Here is a 27,809-nt window from a genome sequence, read left to right as displayed (position 1 = left end):
AGTTATTTATTAATAATTTATTATATTTATTTATTATTTTATTTTATTTATTTTATATGTAATAACATTTTATTTTATTATATTTTATTTTTATGTTATATTTATTTATTTATTTTTATTTGCAGTGTCTCTTCGGAATTACCCTTTGTGGCTCCGAGTAATCAATCTTCTTGATATGGAGCCCGCCATCTCGGACAAGACCTCAATTAAATATGGTCTAAAGTCCGAGATGGCTAAATCGTACCGGAGGGTGGAGAGTAAGATTGAAGAAGAGTTCACCTTGCCTTCAGCGACGGTGCATATACCGGGAAGATGCCTCAATTGCGAAGAAGTGCTAAAAAATAAAGGATGGCAAAAATTCAAAAAATCCGTATGTCCGGGCACTCAAATTGGTAAGCATATTAGTTTATTTTATTTTAATATATATTATTTTAATTTAAAAATTTTTAAATCATTATTTTTAATTTTTTTTTAGCACTTAACTGACGGCAGAGGTGAGCCTTCTTAACCTGAAGCAGCTTGTAGTCTCGGTCGCCCTCAGCACCATCATCCCTCCATCGTAATGAAATGGAGTGAATTTTTTATTTAATTGTTTTGTTATAATTGAATTTTAATTTAATTATTTATCATATATTGTAATAGGTACGTATTACATATTAGTTTTATTAGTTGGGGGTAATAAGCCTACTGATGAGACCCGTTGGCGTGGGTCGAAAGCGTTATAGGTAGGGCCTAAACGGCAAAGATAGGATGTAAGAGTTTTTCCCTCATATGTAGGGACAATCCTTCATTGATAGGGTGGGGAGTGTTCTTTAGGATTATTTATACATTATATTTATTTTATTTATTGAAATTGTGTTATTTGTAATGGACATGTTTATGACATCTAGGTAGGGACCACACGTGGTAGGGGTGCGTGTTTTTCGGTTAATGGCAGTTAGGTGCCATGGTATAAGGGGGTACTTGTTTATGTAGTGGCGGAGGGGAATGTAAGGACGATGTATATTAGGTTGGGAGTGTGGACAGATGGATGACTGTAGTTGCAATACAGCTTTGGGGGCGAAAATGTCGCCTAAGATTAGTACGAAAGGGATATAGGAAAATTACAGACGCATAATGCTATGGAGACAATAATGTTTCCGGGGAGCCACCGTGGTGCAATGGTTAGCATGCCCGCCTTGCATACACAAGGTCGTGGTTCGATTCCTGCTTCGACCGAACACCAAAAAGTTTTTCAGCGGTGGATTATCCCACCTCAGTAATGCTGGTGACATTTCTGAGGGTTTCAAAGCTTCTCTAAGTGGTTTCAGTGCAATTTGGAACGCCTTTGGGACTCGGCTATAAAAAGGAGGTCCCTTGTCATTGAGCTTAACATGGAATCGGGCAGCACCCAGTGATAAGAGAGACGTTCACCAATGTGGTATCACAATGGACTGAATAGTCTAAGTGAGCCTGATACATCGGGCTGCCACCTAACCTAACCTAAGGCATGTCTTTTTTTGAAGAAAAAATTGCTTATATAAATACATTTCAATAAATAAAATAAATATAATGTCTAATTAATCCTAAAGAACACTCCCCACCCTATCAATGAAGGTTTGTCCCTACATATGAGGGAAAAACTCCTACACCTATCCTGTCTTCGCCGGTTAGGCCCTACTTGGCTTGCCTATAACGCTTTCGACCCACGCCAACGGGTCTCATCAGTAGGCTTATTACCCCCAACTAATAAAACTAATATGTAATACGTACCTATTACAATATATAATAAATAAAATTAAAATTAAATTATAGCAAAACAAAATTAAATTATAACAAAACAAGTAAATAAAAAAATCACTGCATTTCATTACGATGGAGGGATGATGGTACTGAGGGCGACCGAGACTACAAGCTGCTTCAGATTAAGAAGGCTCACCTCTGCAGTCAGTTAAGTGCTAAAAAAAGAAAATTAAAAATAATGAATTAAAAATTTTAAAATTAAAATAAAATATATTAAAATAAAATAAACTAATATACTTACCAAATTGAGTGCGCGGACATACGGATTTTTTGAATTTTTGCCATCCTTTTTATATGCATTTAGGACACTTCTTCGCAATTGAGACATCTTCTCCGGTATATGCACCGTCCCTGAAGGCAAGGTGAACTCTTCTTCAATCTTACTCTCCACTCTCCGGTACGACTTAGCCATCTCGGACTTTAGACCATATTTGATTGAGGTCTTGTCCGAGATGGCGTGCTCCATATCAAGAAGATTGATTACTCGGAGCCACAAAGGGTAATTCCGAAGAGACACTGCAAACAAAAATGAATAAAAAATAAATAAAATTAATAAACAAAATAAAATAAATAAATAAATATGAAATAAAATATAATAAAACAAAATGTTATTACATATATAAAATAAATAAATATAATAAACTAATAAATAATAATTAAATGTACAATAAATATAAAGTTAAAAAACTTACATGAAATGGCACTAAGAATGGCATATTGAGGATCTTGAGATTTCTCAGGTTGCTGAGAGCCCTCAGGAGAGAGAATACTCAGGCTCCTGAAAAATCTCAGGCTCCTGAGAAATCTTAGGCTCCTGAGCGCAGCATTGTAGTCTCCACCGACAACAGCACCACCATCTGCTCATCCTAGCTCCTCCAGCAACTCAGCTAAGTTTTCTGACTGTATTTTAGTCAATTTATAAGCTTGTTGATGGAGGAACTGGGCCGTTTCGCCCTTTAATATATTGAAGGCGTCCACTTGGCTTGGCCAAAAAGAAGAAGATAAACATTTGTTATTGTTATTGCCTACAGTCTTTGGCCGAAAGCTATTTATGTTTTTAAAATTTCTGAAAATTATTTTCCGTTAAATGACTACTGCCGAAAGATTGGATTATCGTAACAAAATCATATTAGCTCCAATGGTGAGAGTAGGTACATTGTCTACGAGACTATTAGCTTTGGAAATGGTTGCTGATATTGTATACACCCATCGTGTAATTGCGATATTCCTTCAATGCTACGATATTCTTTCAATGATATTTTTGAACATGTAATCCATGTTGCTATAGGTCCTTATAATTATTTCAGGTAAAAACTGCAAAAAAAATAATAAGGTTTGGAAATTGTAATATTATTTATAACCTATTTCAAGTATTTTCATTTCTTTTTCAAGATCATTAATATATTCGAAGTACCTTGCCGTGTATGGCGTTCCCGTTATATAATATTGGGAGTATAATCTCCCAATAATATATAAAGTGGGATATAAGGACGTAGCTCTAGTAGGAAAGTTGTGACGCCACACGGAAAATACTTGTTCTAACCATATAGTGGTTAGAAATCTACATTTGATTCTATGAACATGGTCGAATCTGCCAAAAATTGTAATAGCCGCCGCATTAATACCAATTAGTGAGTATGCCAAGTTGGTAAAAGCTTCATACCGCATGAAAAATTGGACATACTCATCGATCGTTTCTAAAGTAAAAAAATAAAATAATATTGACATAAATATATATTTAGTCATATTTTGCAAAATTTGAATTTAAAAGGTTATGGAATTTTATTAAAATGCCCCTAACTTCTACGGTGTGGGATTGAAAGTTCGCAAATTCGGAGGAGAAAAAGTCTTCGTTAAATGCGTAGTTTCCTTCATTCTTGTCGTAAAATAGCGCAAAACGTTTAGAATATGCTCCGTATTTGAGTTGAATTCTCTCAGGTATGGTCTCCACGTCAATTAGCTCCTCCACAATGTACTTTCTTGCTTGATTTATAACATGTATTATGTTGAAAATGCATAAAACATTTAATAAGAAAACTTGGAAATAAATGAATATATTACCTGGTCTTAATTTGAAGAGTTGGGCTTCCTCAATACAAGCTACTCTGATTTGAGATAATGTATAACTGCAATAAAATGATGGTTTAAATCCTGCTTGTCCTACCGCTTGCAAAACATCTTTAAGTTGGTCCGCATTTAATCCATATTTGTCTGACCTTTGCATTGAGTAGTAAGCAATCACCCTAGACCACTGTCTCGTCGCTACGCTACTCATGTGGAATACCCTAATTCTCCTCACTTCATTGAAAGGACCCCTCATAGCATTGACATTCATTTCGTCGGATGCTATGCATACCCTTTTTTCATACGTTGTTAAGTTTCTGGAGAAATATGCCAAACAATTTTTCATCCGCTGTGAAATTCCTTCCTGCGGAATTCTTTCAGGTGCATGTCGTAAAAGTGTTTCAACAGATGGGCCTTAAAAATACATAATATTATCATATTTGCATTTTGAACATTATTATGAAATAAAAAATATTTCAAAATACTTATACATACCTGATAAGTTGAAGCTAACATAATCATTACTTCCATGGAAATAGTACTGATGAATATATTGCGTTGTACGGAAAAGTTTAATGAAATTTTAAATATGAGATCAATAATGTGACTTACATGAGGTTGGACTGCTATTGTTCCAATATGGTTCCAAAATCATTTGCTCTGGATTCGTACCTCCTGCAACCTCTGGATGCAGTTCTGCCTCTGCACCTGCAGCCTCTGACGATGATGCTGTCGGGAAACAAAAATTACTCCACCATGGTAAATGGCATATATAAAATAACAAACTTACATGGACGTACATCAATATCATCGTCTGGGTTACTATGGTTTATATATGGTATATTCCTCCATTAGTTTCGTTGGTATCCCACATGGTTTCATTTGGTTCCTGTACAGTTTTCGTTCTGTAAAATGTTTGTCACAGATGTTATTATAATGTGGAACCATAGCTGGATTTAAGCCCAGTACGGCACAAATTTCATGATAATTTTCAAATTTATATAACGTATACAAATTGCCTTTTTTTTGTTTATCGCGGTAAATTACGATCATACTGTTCATGTTGTTGAACCTGTGAAAAAGAAATATATATGTACCCTAAATTCTAAAATAATGGTAGTCCCAATTCCGCTACTATAAAAGGAATATCAATGAATATAAATGATTACATTGTTCTATATTGGAGTAAGTAATAAATAAGGCTATTACACCCAGAAAAAAGTGACCGCTTTTTATGTTAAAATGAACTCATTGTGAACAAAGTTGAACTTCGTAAAGCACATTTCTTTTGTTTGAACGATATGATTTTCGTAGAAATTAGGTAGAATGTATTCAATATATTAGTAAACATTTTCCTATATTTTTGTACCACTATACTACAAAATGAAAAAAATTAATTGAACTTTTTCTTTCATTTGTACAAATCTTACGTATTTGCGCTAAACATTTTACTTCAAAATTGGAACTGCTTACCTTGGTTTACAAGCAAGTTCTCTTCAAGAAAAAAGAAATGTTTTACATTTATTAAGAATCAACAGCATCGACTGAAAAACGCATTTCTTTTTTCTTCTTGTACGTTGCTGCCTAACGATTTTGTCCTTTTACAATTTCAATGCCTACAAATATTAATTGTCTTTATACACCATCACGAACATTGATAGACTAATTGTTTGTTATTTTGTTTAATAATTTTCAAAAAATGAAAATTTATCTCACTAATTTAAAGTAACAAATATTTTATATATTTTATATGTTATTTATTACAATATTTTACTACATTATTTTTTAACAATCTCTCCGTATTCCATAACATCGTGATTCCAACTAAAACACCAACCCACGCGCTTTCTATAGTAAAGGAAGTCAGTATTATCATTTTATAAGAAATTTTACTAAATTGATGAAAATTTTTTCCTTTAGTTTTGAAGACACTTTTTTTCTGGGTGTATGGCCAATGTTGGGGCAGATCGTATTTTATGTCATTTATATTACTTTAATTTATATATTTATTAATTTATTGTTTTTATTTTATTTATTCTTCACTATTTATTTTATTAGTCGTTTAATTGTTCTTTATTTAAATTTTATTTACATCCCTTTAATGTTTCCCCACCCTAATATTTACTTTCAAATTCATTTCGTTTATTTACTTTACTCTCTTTTAGTTCTATGACCTATATTCGTTTTTCGTTTGTTTTCGATCATTTAATGTTACATTAGTTATTATAGTTTGTTTTGGTTTGATCGATCTCTTCCCACTGCTTATGTTGGTCGTGGGTATAGTTGAAGAAAACAACAACAACAACAAAGCATAAATATCGTTTATGCTTTTGCTTGTTATTTGTTTTTCATAATGCTTGCAAATTTGATACATTGGTTGAATGCATGTATGTATGTACATACATACATATCAATAACTGTCATCTTTTGGTTCTTTTCGTGGTTCAGTGGGAAGAGATGATCAAAGTTAAAGTTAGTTGTCGATTATTGTTTGTCACCAACGCGTTGCTCGAATAAAGGAAAACAATGTTTGAACTTGTTATATTAAAACAAATAGAATATTAACTCTTGTTGTTCGGCATAGTTACATTGAAAATAATTATTGTAATAAAACAAATTATTTAAACTGAATTTTTACTCGGTCGTTGGGTTTTTAAAAAGGCAATGTTTGAACGGGTAAAAATATAAAGAAAATCTAAGTTGTTCTACGGGCGACATATCAACTTTGTGGTTCTGTGCAAACATTTTGGCGACCGTGACAGGACGGTCAGTGTTTAAAGTTGAAAATAATTTGTTGTGGAAAAAGGTTTTCGTACATTTGAAGTGGTGTGGGGTATTTCATCATTGTTGTGTTATTCGTGCTTTCGTTGCCCCTACTGCTGATGTTAAATCCTGTTAGTTTTGTACCTTTGGACACCAACTTTAATTGCTGCCGTCGTAATTATTTTGAAAGAAATTCAACTCGGAGTTTCTTAGCAGAATCAAAGTGAATTGTTGTTAGGTAACAATTATAAAGCTTGGCTTGGTGATACATAAAATTCCAATTTAGTGGAAATTAGCGCCATATTTATTGGAAAGCGCTAATTGCAAAATTGTTGTTCCTGAAATATAAGAAACGCAATTTTCTCTTTCGTCGTTGACGTTCTCTTAAGTTTGCAAAATGACGAGAGACGATAATGATGCTTCTGAAGAAGCAAGTGGTGCTGATTTGTCTTCTCTTAAACAGCAACGTAGCTCTATGAAGAGGAATATCAGCAACATGCATAAAAAGGTAGAAAAAGATGGTGCAAAAGTAGATTCCACTATTTTAGAGTGTCGTTTGCAAATTTTGGAATCATACTTCAAACAGTTGTGCCACATCCAAACTCAAATAGAAACACTTAGTCCGGCTGACACATCGAGGAGTGATTTGGAAGAACTTTTCATAACAGCAAAGGCAAAAATATTGGGCCTTCTGAACAAAAGTCGTAGTTCTATACCTGGTGATACTACTTTGATGAATGCTTCAATTGCCGGAATTTCAACACAATCTCGTTTGCCTTCGTTGAAATTGCCTCGTTTTGATGGAAAATATGGCGAGTATAAAAGATTTATTTCGACATTTAACAACATGGTCCATGAAAATCAAACTATTACCCCAGTTGATAAATTCAATTATTTATTGAACTGTCTCAGTGGTCCCGCTTTGGCAGTTGTTGAAGCTTTTCAAGTGTCAGAGGAAAACTACCCGAAAGCACTAACACGGCTCCAGGAACGTTATGACAATAAGGTATTGATTTTTTTGGAACATATCAACACTCTTTTCGATATTCCGAAAATGGCAAAAGGTGATAGCTCATCATTGCGGAATATTATTGACACTGTTTCGGCTGTTCGTGGTTCTTTGTTGTCGCTTGGGTCTGAAGCAGATGTTATGAACGCAATTTTAGTACATTTGGTTTTGAATAAAGTGGATGCAGATACGAAACAGAATTATGATGAAAAACAAGAATATAAATCGTTGCCCTCTTGGGATTGTTGCTATGATGTTTTGAGTCTTCGTTGTCAATTTCTCGAAAGTCATGGAAAAAGGACAGAATTTGGTGAAAAAGCAAAACTTGTCAAGCCCAAGCAAAATTTTAATCGCACTGCCCATACTTTCGTCAATTCAAATCCAAATTGTGTATATTGTAATTCAACTGATCATTATCTGCAAACTTGTTCTTCGTTTTCGGCAATAGCAGTTCCCGATCGTTTTAATTTTGTAAAACGCGGTGGCCTGTGCATTAATTGTCTGCGAAAGGGGCATATGGTTTCAAAATGTCCATCAAAATCACGTTGCAGATTTTGTAATTCAACTCACCACTCAGTGTTGCACATTTTTAGTCCAGACAACTCGGGACAGTCAACCATTTCGAATACTACTACAGTGCAACCTTCAACTAGTAATCAAAATCCAGTTTCGCTTGTGGCTCGCTCATGTAAAAGGGCAATCATTCCGACTGCTGTGGTTCTCATCAAAGATTATTGTGGAACTTTTCAACCGGTAAGAGCTTTACTTGATTCCGGCTCCGAACTCAATTTCATTTCAGAAGAAACTGCAAAAAGGCTTCGGCTTAAATTTCGACCATATTCACAAGAAGTTTCGGGAATTGGAGAAGTTAGAACCAGAATTAAATTTACCGTGTCCGCTACAATAAAATCAAGAATTAGTTCGTTCCAGTGGTCCTCAACTTTTGCTGTTACCCCAACAATTGCATCTGTACAGCCCGGTGAGTACATATATACTTCAAATTGGAAAATTCCCACCGATATACCGTTAGCTGACCCATTGTTTTTCAAACCGCAACATATTGACATTCTTTTGAGTGCTGAAGTATTTTTTGATTTATTACTTGATGGTCGAATTTCTCTTGGATATGGTATGCCAAACCTTACCAATACTGTTTTTGGATACATTGTTGGTGGTATCGCAAGTACTGGTCAAGCGAGATCTAATTTTACATGCAATTTGATGGTCAATTCTTTAGAAGTGGATCTTGATAAAACTCTAAAAAAATTTTGGGAAGTAGAAGAATACGAAAAGAATCCCAATATGTTGTCCGAAGAAGAAGCAGCATGTGAAAATCACTTTGTTGAAAATGTTAAATTAGATTTTGATGGAAGAGTTGTGGTCCGCTTGCCATTTAAAGAAAATCCCAAATGTCTCGGCGATTCGTTCGAAGCTGCTCGAAAACGTTTTTTGTCCCTGGAAAGACGTTTAGATCGTGATCTACAATTGAAGTCAATGTATAAAGAATTCATGGATGAGTATTTGTCCCTGGGTCACATGTCGCTCTATAATCAACCGTTATGTGGTACCTATTACATAATACCACATCATTGTGTTTTGAGACCACAAAGTACTACAACAAAAATTAGAGTTGTATTTGATGCATCTTCTCGTAGTTCGTCAAATAAATCATTGAACGATATTTTGATGGTTGGACCAACAATACAACAAGACCTGATCACCACACTATTTTCGTTTCGTTTACACAAGTATGCTTTTACTGCTGATATTTCTAAAATGTATCGACAATTTCGAATAGATGAAAATGATAGAAAATATCAACTCATATTGTGGAGAAATCAAAAAGATGAACATTTAAAGGTATATCAACTGAATACTGTTACCTACGGTTTATCTGCCGCCCCATTTTTGGCGATTCGTAGTTTGTTTTTCATTGCAGATAAATATTCGCACTCGCATCCTTGTGGTTCTGAAGTTTTGCGCAACGATTTATACGTGGATGATGTACTCACCGGCGCTGACGACCTTGCAACGCTGGCTCAAAAGAAAAACGAGCTAGTAAAAATATTAAGTTTCCATGGCCTTGAGTTAGCAAAATGGAACAGCAATAACATCATGTTCGGTTCAAATCAAGATGCAGAAATCACCATTAAAACAAGTGAAGATGAAGTTGCAAAAGCCTTGGGTATGTCTTGGAAACCCAAGGAGGACGTTTTTACTTACCGATTCGAGTTACCAGATGTGATGAATCCTACAAAAAGATCTGTTTTGTCAATTGTATCAAAAATCTATGACTTGCTTGGACTATTGAGCCCCATTGTCATTCGATGCAAAATACTTCTTCAAGAAATGTGGGTGCAAAACATTGGATGGGATGACCCATTAACTGAACATCTTAAATCATTATGGCTCCAAATTAAATCGGATTTAAATTACATACATAAAGTTGAAGTCCCCAGGTATGTTTTAACCTCAAATGATACTCTTGGAGAAATTCACGGATTTGCTGACGCCTCGCAACGAGCATATGGTTGTTGTATTTACTATCGAGTTTGTCTTAAGGGAGAATACAAAACGACCCTTTTAATTGCAAAATCCAAAGTGGCCCCAATTAAGGCACAATCACTACCACGGCTCGAATTGTGCGCAGCAGTATTGCTGAATAACACATGGCTCAAAATACAACCAAAAATTTCAAGTTTTGTCTCATCGATATATTTTTGGACTGATTCCAAAATCGTACTACAATGGCTTAAATTACATTCGTCGACGTTGAATTGTTTTGTGGCAAATCGTATTTCTGAACTACAGGAGAAAACAAGAAATGTTAGCTGGAGACACGTCCCTTCGAAGAGTAACCCTGCTGATGTGGTTTCGCGTGGATGTAGCGCGGAGGAAATTTCTAATACCATTTGGTTTAGTGGCCCTTCGTTTTTGGAAGAAGATATTACAAAATGGCCCGGAACTGAAGAACAATTGAACATCGAAATTCTCGAACGTAGAAAGGCAGCTGTTTTTGTGGCAAATTCATCAGAAGTCAACATCATAGATGACCTTCTCGATAAGCATTCTTCCTATATTAAATTTATTAGAATAATTGCTTATATTTTTCGTATATTCAACAGATGTCCTGCTAAGAAAGATGTGAATATTTCTGATGTAATTCATTTGTCCCCAGATGAATTAGAAGAAGGTTTTTGGAGAATTGTGGCTCACATCCAGATGTGGTGTTTTGGTGCCGATATCAAATCACTGAGTAATGGTGGTCTGGTAAACCCATCGCTTCAAAAACTTTCACCATTTGTACATGAGATGACACTTGGAGCAACCACAGTCAAAATTCTTCGTGTTGGTGGTCGTTTGTCCCAAGCGCCCATTCCATATGATGCAAGATTTCCAGCACTATTACCAAAAGACCATCGCTTCGTTAAATTGTATATTGAGCATGTTCATCGCTCACATTTACACGCTGGAGCAAAAGTGTTGTTGGGACTATTGCGCCAGAAAATATGGATTGTAAACGCCAGAGATGTTGTACGCAAAGTTGTTCGCAATTGCGTTCATTGTTTTCATTACAAACCGAAATTGATGGAACAGTTGATGGGAAATTTGCCATCAGATCGACTTCGAGCTCAACGCCCATTTTTGATTGCTGGTGTTGATTTTTGTGGTCCATTCATGACGTCGTACCGTATCCGAGGAAAAGTGCCTTATAAAACATACATAGCTGTATTTGTGTGTTTCACTTCCAAGGCAGTTCATTTAGAACTAGTTTCGGACCTATCGACAAACAATTTCATCTTGTGTCTCAAAAGATTTGTTGGAAGACGTGGCATACCCCAAAAGTTGTATTGCGACAACGCCACTAATTTCGTTGGAGCACGTAACCAAATCAAAGAATTAAAAGAAAGTCTTTTTCGAGATGATGTGGTCCACGACATGAAATCACTTTGTTGTCAACTTGGTTTCGAATTTTGTTTTATACCTCCCCGTGCCCCACATTTTGGCGGACTGTGGGAAGCAGCCGTCAAATCTACAAAAACGCTACTTATAAAGAACGTTGGCAAAGCATATCTTACTTTCGAAGAGCTACAAACAGTCATAATTGACGTTGAGGCAATTTTAAATTCGCGCCCCATCGCTCCAATATCAAACGATCCCAATGATGGTGAAGCCCTAACGCCTGGTCATCTGCTTATTGGTTCTTCATTGGTTGCAGTTCCCGATAAACATATCGATTCATCCCAATCATCATTATTGTCTCGGTGGCAAAGGGTCTCATTTTTGAAACAACAATTTTGGCAAATGTGGTCCCGAGATTATATGCTATCTTTACAACAAAGGTCAAAGTGGTTCAAAGACAATAACAACATAAAAGAAGGGCAACTAGTTCTAATACATGAAGACAACACTCCGCCACAACAATGGTTACTAGCTCGTGTTACAAAACCTATTCTAGGCCGTGATGGAAAGGTTCGTGTGGTTGAACTGAAAACTAAATCTGGAATTTGTACTCGGCCAATTCACAAAGTGGCTCCCCTACCAAATAATGAAGAGGTTTGAAACATGGAGGTTTCAACGGCGGGAGAATGTTGGGGCAGATCGTATTTTATGTCATTTATATTACTTTAATTTATATATTTATTAATTTATTGTTTTTATTTTATTTATTCTTCACTATTTATTTTATTAGTCGTTTAATTGTTCTTTATTTAAATTTTATTTACATCCCTTTAATGTTTCCCCACCCTAATATTTACTTTCAAATTCATTTCGTTTATTTACTTTACTCTCTTTTAGTTCTATGACCTATATTCGTTTTTCGTTTGTTTTCGATCATTTAATGTTACATTAGTTATTATAGTTTGTTTTGGTTTGATCGATCTCTTCCCACTGCTTATGTTGGTCGTGGGTATAGTTGAAGAAAACAACAACAACAACAAAGCATAAATATCGTTTATGCTTTTGCTTGTTATTTGTTTTTCATAATGCTTGCAAATTTGATACATTGGTTGAATGCATGTATGTATGTACATACATACATATCAATAACTGTCATCTTTTGGTTCTTTTCGTGGTTCAGTGGGAAGAGATGATCAAAGTTAAAGTTAGTTGTCGATTATTGTTTGTCACCAACGCGTTGCTCGAATAAAGGAAAACAATGTTTGAACTTGTTATATTAAAACAAATAGAATATTAACTCTTGTTGTTCGGCATAGTTACATTGAAAATAATTATTGTAATAAAACAAATTATTTAAACTGAATTTTTACTCGGTCGTTGGGTTTTTAAAAAGGCAATGTTTGAACGGGTAAAAATATAAAGAAAATCTAAGTTGTTCTACGGGCGACATATCAACTTTGTGGTTCTGTGCAAACAGCCAAATTTGGGAAAATCGGGTCATACATATCTAAATCTGAATCAAGTTTATGATAGGGCTGTTTTCTTTTTGTACTGGATACCCTAAGCAGTCACGGACTAAAAGAAAACAGAGTACTCGTTTATCCAGGACATCTCCAAAAAAATATGCAACACTTTCATCAGCTGTTTAAAAACAATCACAGAAAACAAGTGAAATCTTAAATTATTAAATTATTATTAAATTATTGTATGAAATGCTCAAATAGTTATAAATATGTACTGCTGCGGTTATTCATGACACTGTGTCACTTTGAATTTCATGATATTCGATAAATTAGTCACAACCCAATAAACACAGGATGAGCGTTTTTCAAATGCAACAACTTTTCAGTTTGAGTGTAAATATAATTTTCAACATAAATTCAACTTGACTTGACATAGCTCATCTTCAATACATCTTCAAATTGTTTGCGAATTACTTCCAATTTGCAAAACTGTTGACGAAATCTTTGAAAAGGTGTTGAAGATAATATGAGAAAACTTTGACAAAACACTACCCTAAAATGCAACGAAAAAACCACGTGGTTTTCAATACTTATTTGTGCAACGAAGTTCGTGGTCAATTGCAAGAAATAAAAAAAATGGAAAATTTAAGCAAATAACCAAATAGTTTATAAAAATAGGTAAGTGAAAATAAAAAAATGAAATAAAACTTTAAGGAAGTCACTAAATGTATATCTCTTTGCAGAAAACTAAAATTATGGATTGTACTTTCTTGACAACATTAAAAAGCTGACCAATGAAAAAATGGTGGACAATTAACTGGAACTGCTTCAAATAGTTTATAATAATTGGTACGTCAATATGAAAAATTAAATCAACACTTTAAAGAAGTCACTAAATTTAAATCTCTTTGCAGAAAACTAAAATCTTTGGATGCTACATTCTTGCAAACAATAAGAAGCTGACCAATGAAAAATGAGTGGCTTATCGACAAGAAAAAGTTTCCAGAAGCATTACAAGTGCAACCAATTAAAATTGTTAAAAACAACAAATTGTTGAAATCACCAACTTCTGGATGAAAATGTGCATCACATCGTCAGTTTAATGCATATGATATGATCAGTTTAAAATGGATATTTTGTGAATTCCTTCTGCTGGAAATCAATTCTATCACGCGGTCCAGTACGTTCCTAATTTCAAATTGCCCGCATGTTAATAAAAGGAAGGAACCAAAAGGAAGGAAATCGAAATATCAATGCAAAAGTGTTTACTAATAATGTTTAAGATATTTAAAGTTTTGTTGTTTGTTTTTTTTTTTTGTTCTTATTTGTTGATATGTTTAATAAGATTATTATTTATCAATTGGTATTGTAGTGTAGTGTATTATTATATATTTTATTTTGATGAAAATGAATAAATTATACAAAATTCATAGAATTTTGGCTTTGACTTTCAATTTGAAGTGGGGATATCATTCATACAAATTTAGGTTGAAAAGCATTTGCAACGATGTTAATTTTGAATTTGACTCGCATCGAAAATTGTTTGACAAATTATTGAGTAGCGATGCATTTCAATTTGAGGATAACACTTGAGATATTATTGCTAATGTGTTGAATTTCACTGTTGAGGGTAATGTCTGTTTTTTGTTGAGAACGCGATTTTCTCAACAATTTCTCAACTTGAATATTACCCTAATCCTTTGAAAAAATGTTTGAAAAATTGTTGAAATTTAGCATTTTTCAAACGTTTGTGTTTATTGGGAATAAACTGCTATTGTGAATCTAAAAAGCGTCACTTTATCAAAATGCAATCTGGTAACACCGACTCGACTTGCACTGATGACATGTTCTGGATAGAACACCAGTGCAGCGATGTTCTGGATAGCTCATACAAATGCTGCATCCAGTGTTAAAAGAAAACAGCCCTGATATATATAAATATCCCATAAAATTTGCCCATCAAAATGAATTTAAATTAAAGTACCTATTACTATTGAATTATTTGATATTAGTTATGATGGTGATGATAGGTAAGTAAAAGTGTCATTCGCTATCCAGCTGCAACTGAACACGTTTCAACTGAATTATGATGGTAAGTATTATCAATTATTATTATTACATATATTCAAGTATATTAATATATTTTTACATACCTTTTTTCAGTCGCAAAAACTATTACAAAAAATATTAAAAATACACCAGCGCCAAGTGGACGCCTTCAATGTATTAAAGAACGAAACAGCCCAGTTCCTCCAGCAACAAGCTTATAAATTGACTAAAATACAGTCAGAAAATTTAGCTGAGTTGCTGGAGTAGCTAGGAAGAGGAGATGGTGGTGCTGTTGTAGTCTCCTCCGAGACTACAACGCTGCGTCTCCCATGGATGTAGATGTTGATGATCTTGGAGATTCTCAGGTTCCTGAGAGTTTCCATGTTCCTGAGAATTCTCAGGAGCCTGAGATTTCTCAGGAGCCTGTGATTTCTCGGGAGCCTGAGATTTCTCAGGAGCCTGAGATTTCTCGGGAGCCTAAGATTTCTCAGGAGCCTGAGATTTCTCAGAAGCCTGAGATTGTAATAGGTATTACAAATTAGTTTTATTAGTTGGGGGTAATAAGCCTACTGATGAGACCCGTTGGCGTCTCATCAGTACTCGAGAACCGTTACATAAAATAAATTGGTTCAAATTGTAATAGACGATTTCAATGTGTGGATTTGGAAAGGAATTGTTACTAAAATTAAATTACCGAGCTGCTTAATACACCTTTTTATGCTAAAAGACTACAACTGCAAAAGAAGATTATAAATCTGCAACCTGGAACTAAGAATTGAACTTGATATTCTATGCAGGTAATGTTTAACAAAATTAACTTTTAATTGAACAAAATTAAATTCGAATTATTCTGTTTTTTTTTTCAGAAAAACTTATTTAGCTTACAGACTGCTGATTTATTGGAAATCTAGGCACATCTACATATTAGAAGGAACATGCTGACATGGTTATTATGATAAGGAAGTGAATGATTTATATAGTTTATTTTTTCACCCTATACTTGTTATTTATAGTAATTGTATTTGTAAGTGATGTTAGAACAAAACACAAATGACAAGAACAAAATTTATTTGTCTATTTCATAATTCAAAAAATAATAATATATTAAATATGTTTTATAAGAAACACATATTTTCTTATATTGCAAATAAAACTAAATACGATTTTGGGGTCGCAATATATAATTTTTTTGATCGAAATTTATAGCCAATTTCAATTAATTATTTAATTGAATGAATCAAATAGTTGATTGATTTTTGTCGTGAAATTAATTAAAATTTTAATTGATTCAATTAAAACTGTGATTGAATTTTATGTAAAAAATCAATCACGTTTTTAATTGATTCAATCACACAATTAATTGATTCCGTGACAAAAGTCAATTAAATTTTTAATTGAAAATCGTGTTGGTTTTCAATCAAAATGGGTGATTGATACTATCATTTTCGTGATTGAAGACATTTCAATTAAAAAAATGATTGAATCCGCGATTTTCGTGATTGAAATCAAAAAAAAATTTTTTGTGTGTACCTATTACTATTGAATTATAATGGTAAGTATTATCAATTATTATTATTACATATATTTAAGTATATTAATATATTTTTAAATATCTTTTTTTCAGTCGCAAAAACTATTACAAAAAATATTAAAAATACACCACCGCCAAGTGGACGCCTTCACTGTATTGAAAGTCGAAACGGCCCAGTTCCTCCAGCAACAAGCTTATAAATTGACTAAAATACAGTCAGAAAAGTTAGCTGAGTTGCTGGAGGAGCTAGGAAGAGGAGATGGTAGTGCTGTTGTCGGTGGAGACTACAACGCTGCGTCTCCCATGGATGTAGATGTTGAGGATCTTGGAGAATTCTCAGGCTCCTGAGGGCTCTCAGCAACCTGAGAAATCTCAGGATCCTCAATATGCTATTCTTAGTGCCATTTCATGTAAGTTTTTTAACTTTATATTTATTGTATATTTAATTATTTATTAATTAATTTATTATATTTATTTATTATTTTATTATATTTATTTATTTTACATATGTATTAACATTTTATTTTATTTTATATTTATTTATTTATTTTTTTTTTATTTATTTTTATTTGCAGTGTCTCTTCGGAATTACCCTTTGTGGCTCCGAGTAATCAATCTTCTTGATATGGAGCCCGCCATCTCGGACAAGACCTCAATTAAATATGGTCTAAAGTCAGAGATGGCTAAGGCGTACCGGAGAGTGGAGAGTAAGATTGAAGAAGAGTTCACCTCATCTTCAGAGACAGTGCATATACCGGAGAAGATGTCTCAATTGCGAAGAAATGCCCTAAATGTATATAAAAAGAATGACAAAAATTCAAAAAATCCGTATGTCCGGGCATTCAAATTGGTAAGTATATTAGTTTATTTTATTTTAATATATATTATTTTAAATTTGCCCATCAAAGTGAATTTAAATTAAAGTACCTATTATTGAATTATATGATATTAGTTATGATGGTGATGATAGGTAAGTAAAAGTGTCATTCGCTATCCAGCTGCAGAAGGATAACGTTTAATTTTTTTGGTATAAGTATTATTATTTCTTATTATTACATATATATGTATATTAATATATTTCCACATAACTTTTTTCAGTCGCAAAAACTATTACAAAAAATATTAAAATATATTAAAGGACGAATCGGCCCAGTTCCTCCAGCAACAAGCTTATAAATTGACTAAAATACAGTCAGAAAATTTAGCTGAGTTGCTGGAGGAGCTAGGAAGAGCAGATTGTGGTGCTGTTGTCGGTGGAGACTACAACGCTGCGTCTCCCATGGATATAGATGTTGAGGATCTTGGAGATTCTCAGGTTCCTGAGGGTCCTCAGGCCCCTGAGGGTTTCCATGTTCCTGAGAATTCTCAGGAGCCTGAGATTTCTCAGGAGCCTGAGTTTTTCTCAGGCTACTGAGAAATCTCAGGCTCCTGAGGGCTCTCAGCAGCCTGAGAAATCTCAAGATCCTCAATATGCCATTCTTAGCGCCATTTCATGTAAGTTTTTTAACTTTATATTTATTGTATATTTAGTTATTTATTAATAATTTATTATATTTATTTATTATTTTATATTTATTTTATATGTAATAACATTTTATTTATATTCTATTTTTATGTTATATTTATTTATTTTTATTTGCAGTGTCTCTTCGAAATTACCATTTGTGGCTCCGAGTAATCAATCTTCTTGATATGGAGCCCGCCATCTCGGACAAGACCTCAATTAAATATGGTCTAAAGTCCGAGATGGCTAAGTCGTACCGGAGGGTGGAGAGTAAGATTGAAGAATTCACCTTGCCTTCAGGGACGGTGCATATACCGGGAAGATGCCTCAATTGCGAAGAAGTGCTCTAAATGCATATAAAAAGGATGGCAAAAATTCAAAAAATCCGTATGTCCGGGCACTCAAATTGGTAAGTATATCAGTTTATTTTATTTTAATATATATTATTTTAATTTTAAAATTTTTAATTTTTTTTAGCACTTAACTGACGGCAGAGGTGAGCCTTCTTAATCTGAAGCAGCTTGTAGTCTCGGTCGCCCTCAGCACCATCATCCCTCCATCGTAATGAAATGGAGTGAATTTTTTTATTTAATTGTTTTGTTATAATTGAATTTTAATTTAATTTATTATTTATTATATATTGTATTACATATTAGTTTTATTAGTTGGGGGTAATAAGCCTACTGATGAGACCCGTTGACGTGGGTCTAAAGCGTTATAGGTAGGGCCTAAACGGCAAAGATAGGATGTAAGAGTTTTTCTCTCATATGTAGGGACAATCCTTCATTGATAGGGTGGGGAGTGTTCTTTAGGATTATTTATACATTATATTTATTTTATTTATTGAAATTGTATTATTTGTAATGGACATGTGTATGACATCTAGGTAGGGACCACACGTGGTAGGGGTGCGTGTTTTTCGGTTAATGGGAGTTAGGTGCCATGGGATAAGGGGGATACTTGTCTATGTAGTGGCGGAGGGGAATGTAAGGACGATGTATATTAGGTTGGAAGTGTGGACAGATGGATTACTGTAGTTGCAATACAGCTTTGGGGGCGAAAATGTCGCCTAAGATTAGTACGAAAGGGATATAGGAAAATTACAGACGTATAATGCTATGGAGACAATAATGTTTGAAACGACAGTAGGGATAGGGTATTCAACTATGGAAACATAGTTAGATGATACTTTTAGGGTTTATGGGTGCGGGGACATACGGCCTTATAAATTGACTAAAATACAGTCATATGAATAAATAAATATGACAAATTAATTAATAAATAATTAAATATACAATAAATATAAAGTTAAAAAACTTACATGAAATGACACTTAGAATGGCATATTGAGGATCCTGAGATTTCTCAGGTAGCTGAGACCCCTCAGGAGCCTGAGAATTCCCAGGCTTCTGAAAAATCTCAGGCTCCTGAGAAATTCTCAGGAACTCTCAGGAGCATGAGGACTCTCAGGAACCTGAGAATCATCAAGATCCTCAACATCTACATCCATGGGAGACGTAGCGTTGTACACCCAGAAAAAAAGTAACCCCTTCATTAAGTTAAAATGAACTCATTGTCAAGAAAGTTGAACTTCGTATAGCGCCAAAGAGATTTTTATTTGTTTGAACGCTGTGATTTTCGTAGAAATTAGGTACAATGCATTCCATATATTAGTTAACATTTTCCTATATTTATGTACCACTATACTACAGAATGAAAAAATTTAACTAAATTGAATTCATATATGGAATGATTTTGTTGAAATTTTTTCATTCATTTGGAAAAATCTTACATATTTGTGGTAAACCTTTTACTCCAAAATTAGAACTGCTTTCCTTCGTTTTTAAATACAATTTAATATATTTATATAAGCAATTTTTTCTTCAATAAAAGACATGCCTTAGGTTAGGTTAGGTGGCAGCCCGATGTATCAGGCTCACTTAGACTATTCAGTCCATTGTGATACCAGATTGGTGAACGTCTCTCTTATCACTGGGTGCTGTCCGATTCCATGCTAAGCTCAATGACAAGGGACCTCATTTTTATAGCCGAGTCCGAACGGCGTTCCACATTGCAGAGAAACCACTTAGAGAAGCTTTGAAACCCTCAGAAATGTCACCAGCATTACTGAGGTGGGATAATCCACCGCTGAAAAACTTTTTGGTGTTCGGTCGAAGCAGGAATCGAACCACGACCTTGTGTATGCAAGGCGGGCATGCTAACCATTGCACCACGGTGGCTCCCCGGAAACATTATTGTCTCCATAGCATTATCCGTCTGTCATTTTCCTATATCCCTTTCGTGCTAACCTTTGGCGACATTTTCGTCCCCAAAGCTTTATTGCAACTACGGTCATCCCTCTGTCCACACTCCCAACCTAATATACATCGTCTCTACATTCCCCTCCGCCACTACATAGACAAGTATCACCCTTATCCCGTGGCACCTAACTCCCATTAACCGAAAAACACGCACCCCTACCACGTGTGGTCCCTGCCTAGATGTCATAAACATGTCCATTACAAATAATAAAATTTCAATAAATAAAATAAATATGTCTAATTAATCCTAAAGAACACTCCCCACCCTATCAATGAAGGTTTGTCCCTACATATGAGGGAAAAATTCCTACACCAATCCTGTCTTCGCCGGTTAGGCCCTACTTGGCTTGCCTATAACGCTTTCGACCCACGTCAACGGGTCTCATCAGTAGGCTTATTACCCCCAACTAATAAAACTAATATGTAATACGTACCTATTGCAATATATAATAAATAAATTAAATTAAAATTAAATTATAGCAAAACAAAATTAAATTATAACAAAACAAGTAAATAAAAAAATCACTGCATTTCATTACGATGGAGGGATGATGGTACTGAGGGCGACCGAGACTACAAGCAGCTTCAGATTAAGAAGGCTCACCTCTGCAGTCAGTTAAGTGCTAAAAAAAGAAAATTAAAAATAATGAATTAAAAATTTTAAAATTAAAATAAAATATATTAAAATAAAATAAACTAATATACTTACCAATTTGAGTGCGCGGACATACGGATTTTTTGAATTTTTGCCATCCTTTTTATATGCATTTAGAGCACTTCTTCGCAATTGAGACATCTTCTCCGGTATATGCACCGTTCCTGAAGGCAAGGTGAACTCTCCTTCAATCTTACTCTCCACTCTCCGGTACGACTTAGCCATCTCGGACTTTAGACCATATTTGATTGAGGTCTTTTCCGAGATGGCGTGCTCCATATCAAGAAGATTGAGTACTCGGAGCCACAAAGGGTAATTCCGAAGAGACACTGCAAACAAAAATGAATAAAAAAATAAATAAAATTAATAAACAAAATAAAATAAATAAATAAATATGAAATAAAATATAATAAAACAAAATGTTATTACATATAGAAGATAAATAAATAATAATTAAATGTACAATAAATATAAAGTTAAAAAGCTTACATGAAATGACACTAAGAATGGCATATTGAGGATCTTGGGATTTCTCAGGTTGCTGAGAGCCCTCAGGAGCGTGAGAATTCTCAGGCTCCTGAAAAATCTCAGGCTTCTGAGAAATCTCAGGCTCCTGAGAAATCTTAGGCTCCCGAGACATCTCAGGCTCCTGAGAAATCTTAGGCTCCTGAGCGCAGCGTTGTAGTCTCCACCGACAACAGCACCACCATCTGCTCATCCTAGCTCATCCAGCAACTCAGCTAAGTTTTCTGACTGTATTTTAGTCAATTTATAAGCTTGTTGATGGAGGAACTGGGCCGTTTCGTCCTTTAATATATTGAAGGCGTCCACTTGGCGCTGGAGTATTTGTAATAGTTTTTGCGACTGAAAAAAAGATGTGTAAAAATATATTAGTATACTTATATATGTAATAATAATAATTGATAATACTTATACCAAAAAAAATTAAACGTACTCCTTCTGCAGCTGGATAGCGAATGACACTTTTACTTACCTATCATCACCATCATAACTAATATCAAATAATTCAATAGTAATAGGTACTTTAATTTAAATTCACAAAGGGTAATTCCGAAGAGACACTGCAAATAAAAATAAAATAAATAAATAAATATTCAAATTCAAAAAATGTTGGCAGGGTCGTGCAGTCTCCTCTTTCTAAGTTTCCGTGATGTCCCCTCGATACTTCGTATTGCACGGACCTTTTATAATAAATTACCGACAATCGCTATGATTGTGTTTTTGCACATTAGACCTTTTAATATTTCTTTGATTTACCCGTTGTTTGCTCTGCATAAATAAACAGACCAAAAAGAGGAAGATATTGTTATTGCCTACAGTCTTTGGCCGAAAGCTATTTATGTTTTTAAAATTTCTGAAAATTATTTTCCGTTAAATGACTACTGCCGAAAGATTGGATTATCGTAACAAAATCATATTAGCTCCAATGGTGAGAGTAGGTACATTGTCTACGAGACTATTAGCTTTGGAAATGGTTGCTGATATTGTATACACCCATCGTGTAATTGCGATATTCCTTCAATGCTATGATATTCTTTCAATGATATTTTTGAACATGTAATCCATGTTGATATAGGTCCTTATAATTATTTCAGGTAAAAACTGCAAAAAAATAATAAGGTTTGGAAATTGTATTATTATTTATAACCTATTTCAAGTATTTTCATTTCTTTTTCAAGATCATTAATATATTCGAAATACCTTGCCGTGTATGGCGTTCCAGTTATATAATATTGGGAGTATAATCTCCCAATAATATATAAAGTGGGATATAAGGACGTAGCTCTAGTAGGAAAGTTGTGACGCCCCACGGAAAATAATTGTTCTAACCATATAGTGGTTAGAAATCTACATTTGATTCTATGAACATGGTCGAATCTGCCAAAAATTGTAATAGCCGCCGCTTTAATACCAATTAGTGAGTATGCCAAGTTGGTAAAAGCTTCATACCGCATGAAAAATTGGACATACTCATCGATCGTTTCTAAAGTAAAAAAAAAAAAATAATATAATATATATTGATATAAATATATATATTTATGTTACCAATATCGTTATAAACCATGCTTTTAAAGTCATATTTTGCAAAATTTGAATTTAAAAGGTTATGGAATTTTATTAAAATGCCCCTAACTTCTTCCGTGTGGGATTGAAAGTTCGCAAATTCGGAGAAAAAGTCTTCGTTAAATGCGTAGTTTCCTTCATTCTTGTCGTAAAATAGCGCAAAACGTTTAGTATATGCTCCGTATTTGAGTTGAAATCGCTCAGGTATGGTCTCCACGTCAATTAGCTTATTTATAGCATGTATTATGTTGAAAATGCATAAAACATTATATAAGAAAACTTGGAAATAAATGAATATATTACCTGGTCTTAATTTGAAGAGTTGGGCTTCCTCAATACAAGCTACTCTGATTTGAGATAATGTATAACTGCAATAAAATGATGGTTTAAATCCTGCTTGTCCTACCGCTTGCAAAACATCTTTAAGTTGGTCCGCATTTAATCCATATTTGTCTGACCTTTGCATTGAGTAGTAAGCAATCACCCTAGACCACTGTCTCCTCGTCGCTACGCTACTCATGTGGAATACCCTAATTCTCCTCACTTCATACGTTGTTAAGTTTCTGGAGAAATATGCCAAAAAATTTTTCATCCGCTGTGAAATTCCTTCCTGCGGAATCCTTTCAGGTGCATGTCGTAAAAGTGTTTCAACAGATGGGCCTTAAAAATACATAGTATTATCATATTTGCATTTTGAACATTATTATGAAATAAAAAATATTTCAAAATACTTATACATACCTGATAAGTTGAAGCTAACATAATCATTACTTCCATGGAAATAGTACTGATGAATATATTGCGTTGTACGGAAAAGTTTAATGAAATTTTAAATATGAGATCAATAATGTGACTTACATGAGGTTGGACTGCTATTGTTCCAATATGGTTCCAAAATCATTTGCTCTGGATTCGTACCTCCTGCAGCCTCTGGATGCAGTTCTGCCTCTGCACCTGCAGCCTCTGACGATGATGCTGTCGGGAAACAAAAATTACTCCACCATGGTAAATGGCATATATAAAATAACAAACTTACATGGACGTACATCAATATCATCGTCTGGGTTACTATGGTTTATATATGGTATATCCCTCCATTAGTTTCGTTGGTATCCCACATGGTTTCATTTGGTTCCTGTACAGTTTTCGTTCTGTAAAATGTTTGTCACATATTTTATAATAGTGTGGAACCATAGCTGGATTTAAGCCCAGTACGGCACAAATTTCATGATAATTTTTAAATTTATATAACGTATACAAATAGCTTTTTTTTGTTTATCGCGATAAATTACGATCATACTGCTCATGTTGTTGAACCTGTGAAAAAGAAATATATATGTACCCTAAATTCTAAAATAATGGTAGTCCCAATTCCGCTACTATAAAAGGAATATCAATGAATATAAATGATTACATTGTTCTATATTGGAGTAAGGATAATAAATAAGGCTATTACACCCAGAAAAAAGTGACCGCTTTTTTAAGTTAAAATGAACTCATTGTGAACAAAGTTGAACTTCGTAAAGCACATTTCTTTTGTTTGAACGATATGATTTTCGTAGAAATTAGGTAGAATGTATTCAATATATTAGTAAACATTTTCCTATATTTTTGTACCACTATACTACAAATTGAAAAAAATTAACTGAACTTTTTTCTTTCATTTGTACAAATCTTACGTATTTGCGCTAAACATTTTACTTCAAAATTGGAACGGCGTACAAGCAAGTTTTCTTCAAGAAAAAAGAAATGGTTTACATTTATTAAGAATCAACAGCATCGACTGAAAAACGCATTTCTTTTTACTTCTTGTACGTTGCTGCCTAACGATTTTGTCCTCCTTTTACAATTTCAATGCCTACAAATATTAATTGTCTTTCTTTATACACCATCACGAACATTGATAGACTAATTGTTTGTTATTTATGTTTAATAATTTTCAAAAAACGAAAATTTATCTCACTAATTTAAAGTAACAAATATTTTATATATTTTATTTGTTATTTATTACAATATTGTACTACATTATTTTTTAACAATCTCTCCGTATTCCATAACATCGTGATTCCAACTAAAACACCAACCCACGCGCTTTCTATAGTAAAGGAAGTCAGTATTATCATTTTATAAGAAATTTTACTAAATTGATGAACATTTTTTCCTTTAGTTTTGAAGGCACTTTTTTCTGGGTGTATGGCCAAATTTGGGAAAATCGGGTCATACATATTTAAATCTGAATCAAGTTGATGATAGGGCTGTTTTCTTTTTGCACTGGATACCCTAAGCAGTCACGGACTAAAAGAAAACAGAGTACTCGTTTATCCAGGACATCTCCAAAAAAATATGCAACACTGTCATCAGCTGTTTAAAAACAATCACAGAAAACAAGTGAAATCTTAAATTTTTATTGTATGAAATGCTCAAATAGTTAAAAATATGTACTGCTGCGATTATTCATGACACTGTATCACTTTGAATTTCATGATATTCGATAAATTAGTCACAATAAACTGCTATTGTGAATCTAAAAAGAGTCACTTTATCAAAATGCAATCTGGTAACACCGACTCGACTTGCACTGATGAGATGTTCTGGATAGCCCATACAAATGCTGCATCCAGTGTTAAAAGAAAACAGCCCTGATATATATAAATATCCCATAAAATTTGCCCATCAAAATGAATTTAAATTAAAGTACCTATTACTATTGAATTATTTGATATTAGTTATGATGGTGATGATAGGTAAGTAAAAGTGTCATTCGCTATCCAGCTGCAACTGAACACGTTTCAACTGAATTATGATGGTAAGTATTATCAATTATTATTATTACATATATTCAAGTATATTAATAAATTTTTACATACCTTTTTTTCAGTCGCAAAAACTATTACAAAAAATATTAAAAATACACCAGCGCCAAGTGGACGCCTTCAATGTATTAAAGGACGAAACAGCCCAGTTCCTCCAGCAACAAGCTTATAAATTGACTAAAATACAGTCAGAAAATTTGGCTGAGTTGCTGGAGTAGCTAGGAAGAGGAGATGGTGGTGCTGTTGTAGTCTCCTCCTAGACTACAACGCTGCGTCTCCCATGGATGTAGATGTTGATGATCTTGGAGATTCTCAGGTTCCTCAGAGTTTCCATGTTCAGGAGCCTGAGATTTCTCAGGAGCCTGTGATTTCTTGGGAGCCTGAGATTTCTCAGGAGCCTGAGATTTCTCGGGAGCCTAAGATTTCTCAGGAGCCTGAGATTTCTCAGAAGCCTGAGATTGTAATAGGTATTACAAATTAGTTTTATTAGTTGGGGGTTATAAGCCTACTGATGAGACCCGTTGGCGTCTCATCAGTACCGAGTACCGAGAACCGTTACATAAAATAAAATATGGCTATATAGGTTTTGTAGAAGACGCAGTGAGGATTGCTAGTAAACAACAATAATTTAAAAGTATATTCGTTTCGCCGAGATATGGCGATTTTTCTAAACATTACCCGTTTTCATATAAATTTTATGAATGGAAACAATTTTTGTTTTGTTATACAAAATTGTTTGGATACGAGTAAACAAAATTACAGGTGGCTGAATACGTTTTGTGTAGAATACAATTCGGATGTTTTTTAATTCAACCAATATACAAACACACATAAATATATATACATGTGATTGACAACATACAAATGAGATTTTTTGGGGGTTTCGTAAATATTGGCAAATATTTAATATCTAAAAAGTGATTTCAATCGTCATTGATCAAGAAAAAATGCCACCAACGCGAAGATCAACTATAGGTCGACGTACGCGTAATTCTACCTATAGGTTTAATCAAAGGAGAATACAAAGTGTTGAGGAACGCTCACAACAAAACCAAATTCAACTATTACGAAACGCACGTCGTCATACATCTGCATATTCAACTCCATTAAATCCAACATCGAGACGAACGCCACGAACTTCACGTCGTGCTGTGCAAAATATGTAATATGCTGCTTTCGTTTACAATAGAGGAAATGATTATAGTGAATATTCTATTATTGGTGAAATGACAGTGAGATGTCCACATTGCGATGCGGCCAAATTTCAGGGTGAAACTGATGGCATGTGTTGTGCGAACGGTAAAGTAAAACTGCCAGCATATGAATCTCCCCCCCCCCCCCCGATCCACTTCATTCATTAATTTTTGGATCGTCGCAAGCTTCTAAGCATTTTTTATCTCACATTCAACAATATAATGCGGCATTTCAAACGACTTCATTTGGTGCGACCAAAATTGTAAGAGACAATTTCATGCCGACGTTTAGGGTGATTACTACATGCGCAATATGTTTTGAAAAATGCGACCTGAACAGCATTTTTTAATGTGTGCAATAATTCTGACCCAACATATAATTACATTTTACAACTGTTACAGATTCAAGTACAGATATATCATCAAAATTGATGATCAACTGATGTTGATCATCAATTTTTACAAATTTATTTCATCGGAGATGCAAATCATGAATTGGATCGACGTTGTACAATTGCTGCGTGTACAAAACGACAAATTATTTTTGAAATTCAAATATTTTTACATCAGCACAATGGATTAATTCGATTGTTTAAAACCGCTCTCGATCGTATGCCATATGATGATCACAGAATCATTATTAGGGCTGACAAGACACCCTTTGGAGAGCATTC

The 27,809-nt window shown here is 34.1% G+C and overlaps 1 protein-coding gene across 1 annotated transcript; it reads left to right on the top strand.

Annotated features, from left to right (window-relative positions):
- The first annotated feature begins 7,006 nt into the window (after positions 1–7,006).
- LOC142231410 (uncharacterized) lies at positions 7,007–12,181 on the top strand. The gene has a single exon (XM_075302018.1). It carries the CDS (start codon positions 7,007–7,009, stop codon positions 12,179–12,181), a length of 5,175 nt encoding a protein of 1,724 aa, XP_075158133.1.
- The last annotated feature ends 15,628 nt before the right edge of the window (positions 12,182–27,809 follow it).

This window comes from Haematobia irritans, chromosome 3, assembly GCF_050003625.1.
Source record: "Haematobia irritans isolate KBUSLIRL chromosome 3, ASM5000362v1, whole genome shotgun sequence".
In the NCBI taxonomy this organism is placed as follows: domain Eukaryota; kingdom Metazoa; phylum Arthropoda; class Insecta; order Diptera; family Muscidae; genus Haematobia; species Haematobia irritans.
This window is presented reverse-complemented; position numbering and strand designations above follow the sequence as displayed.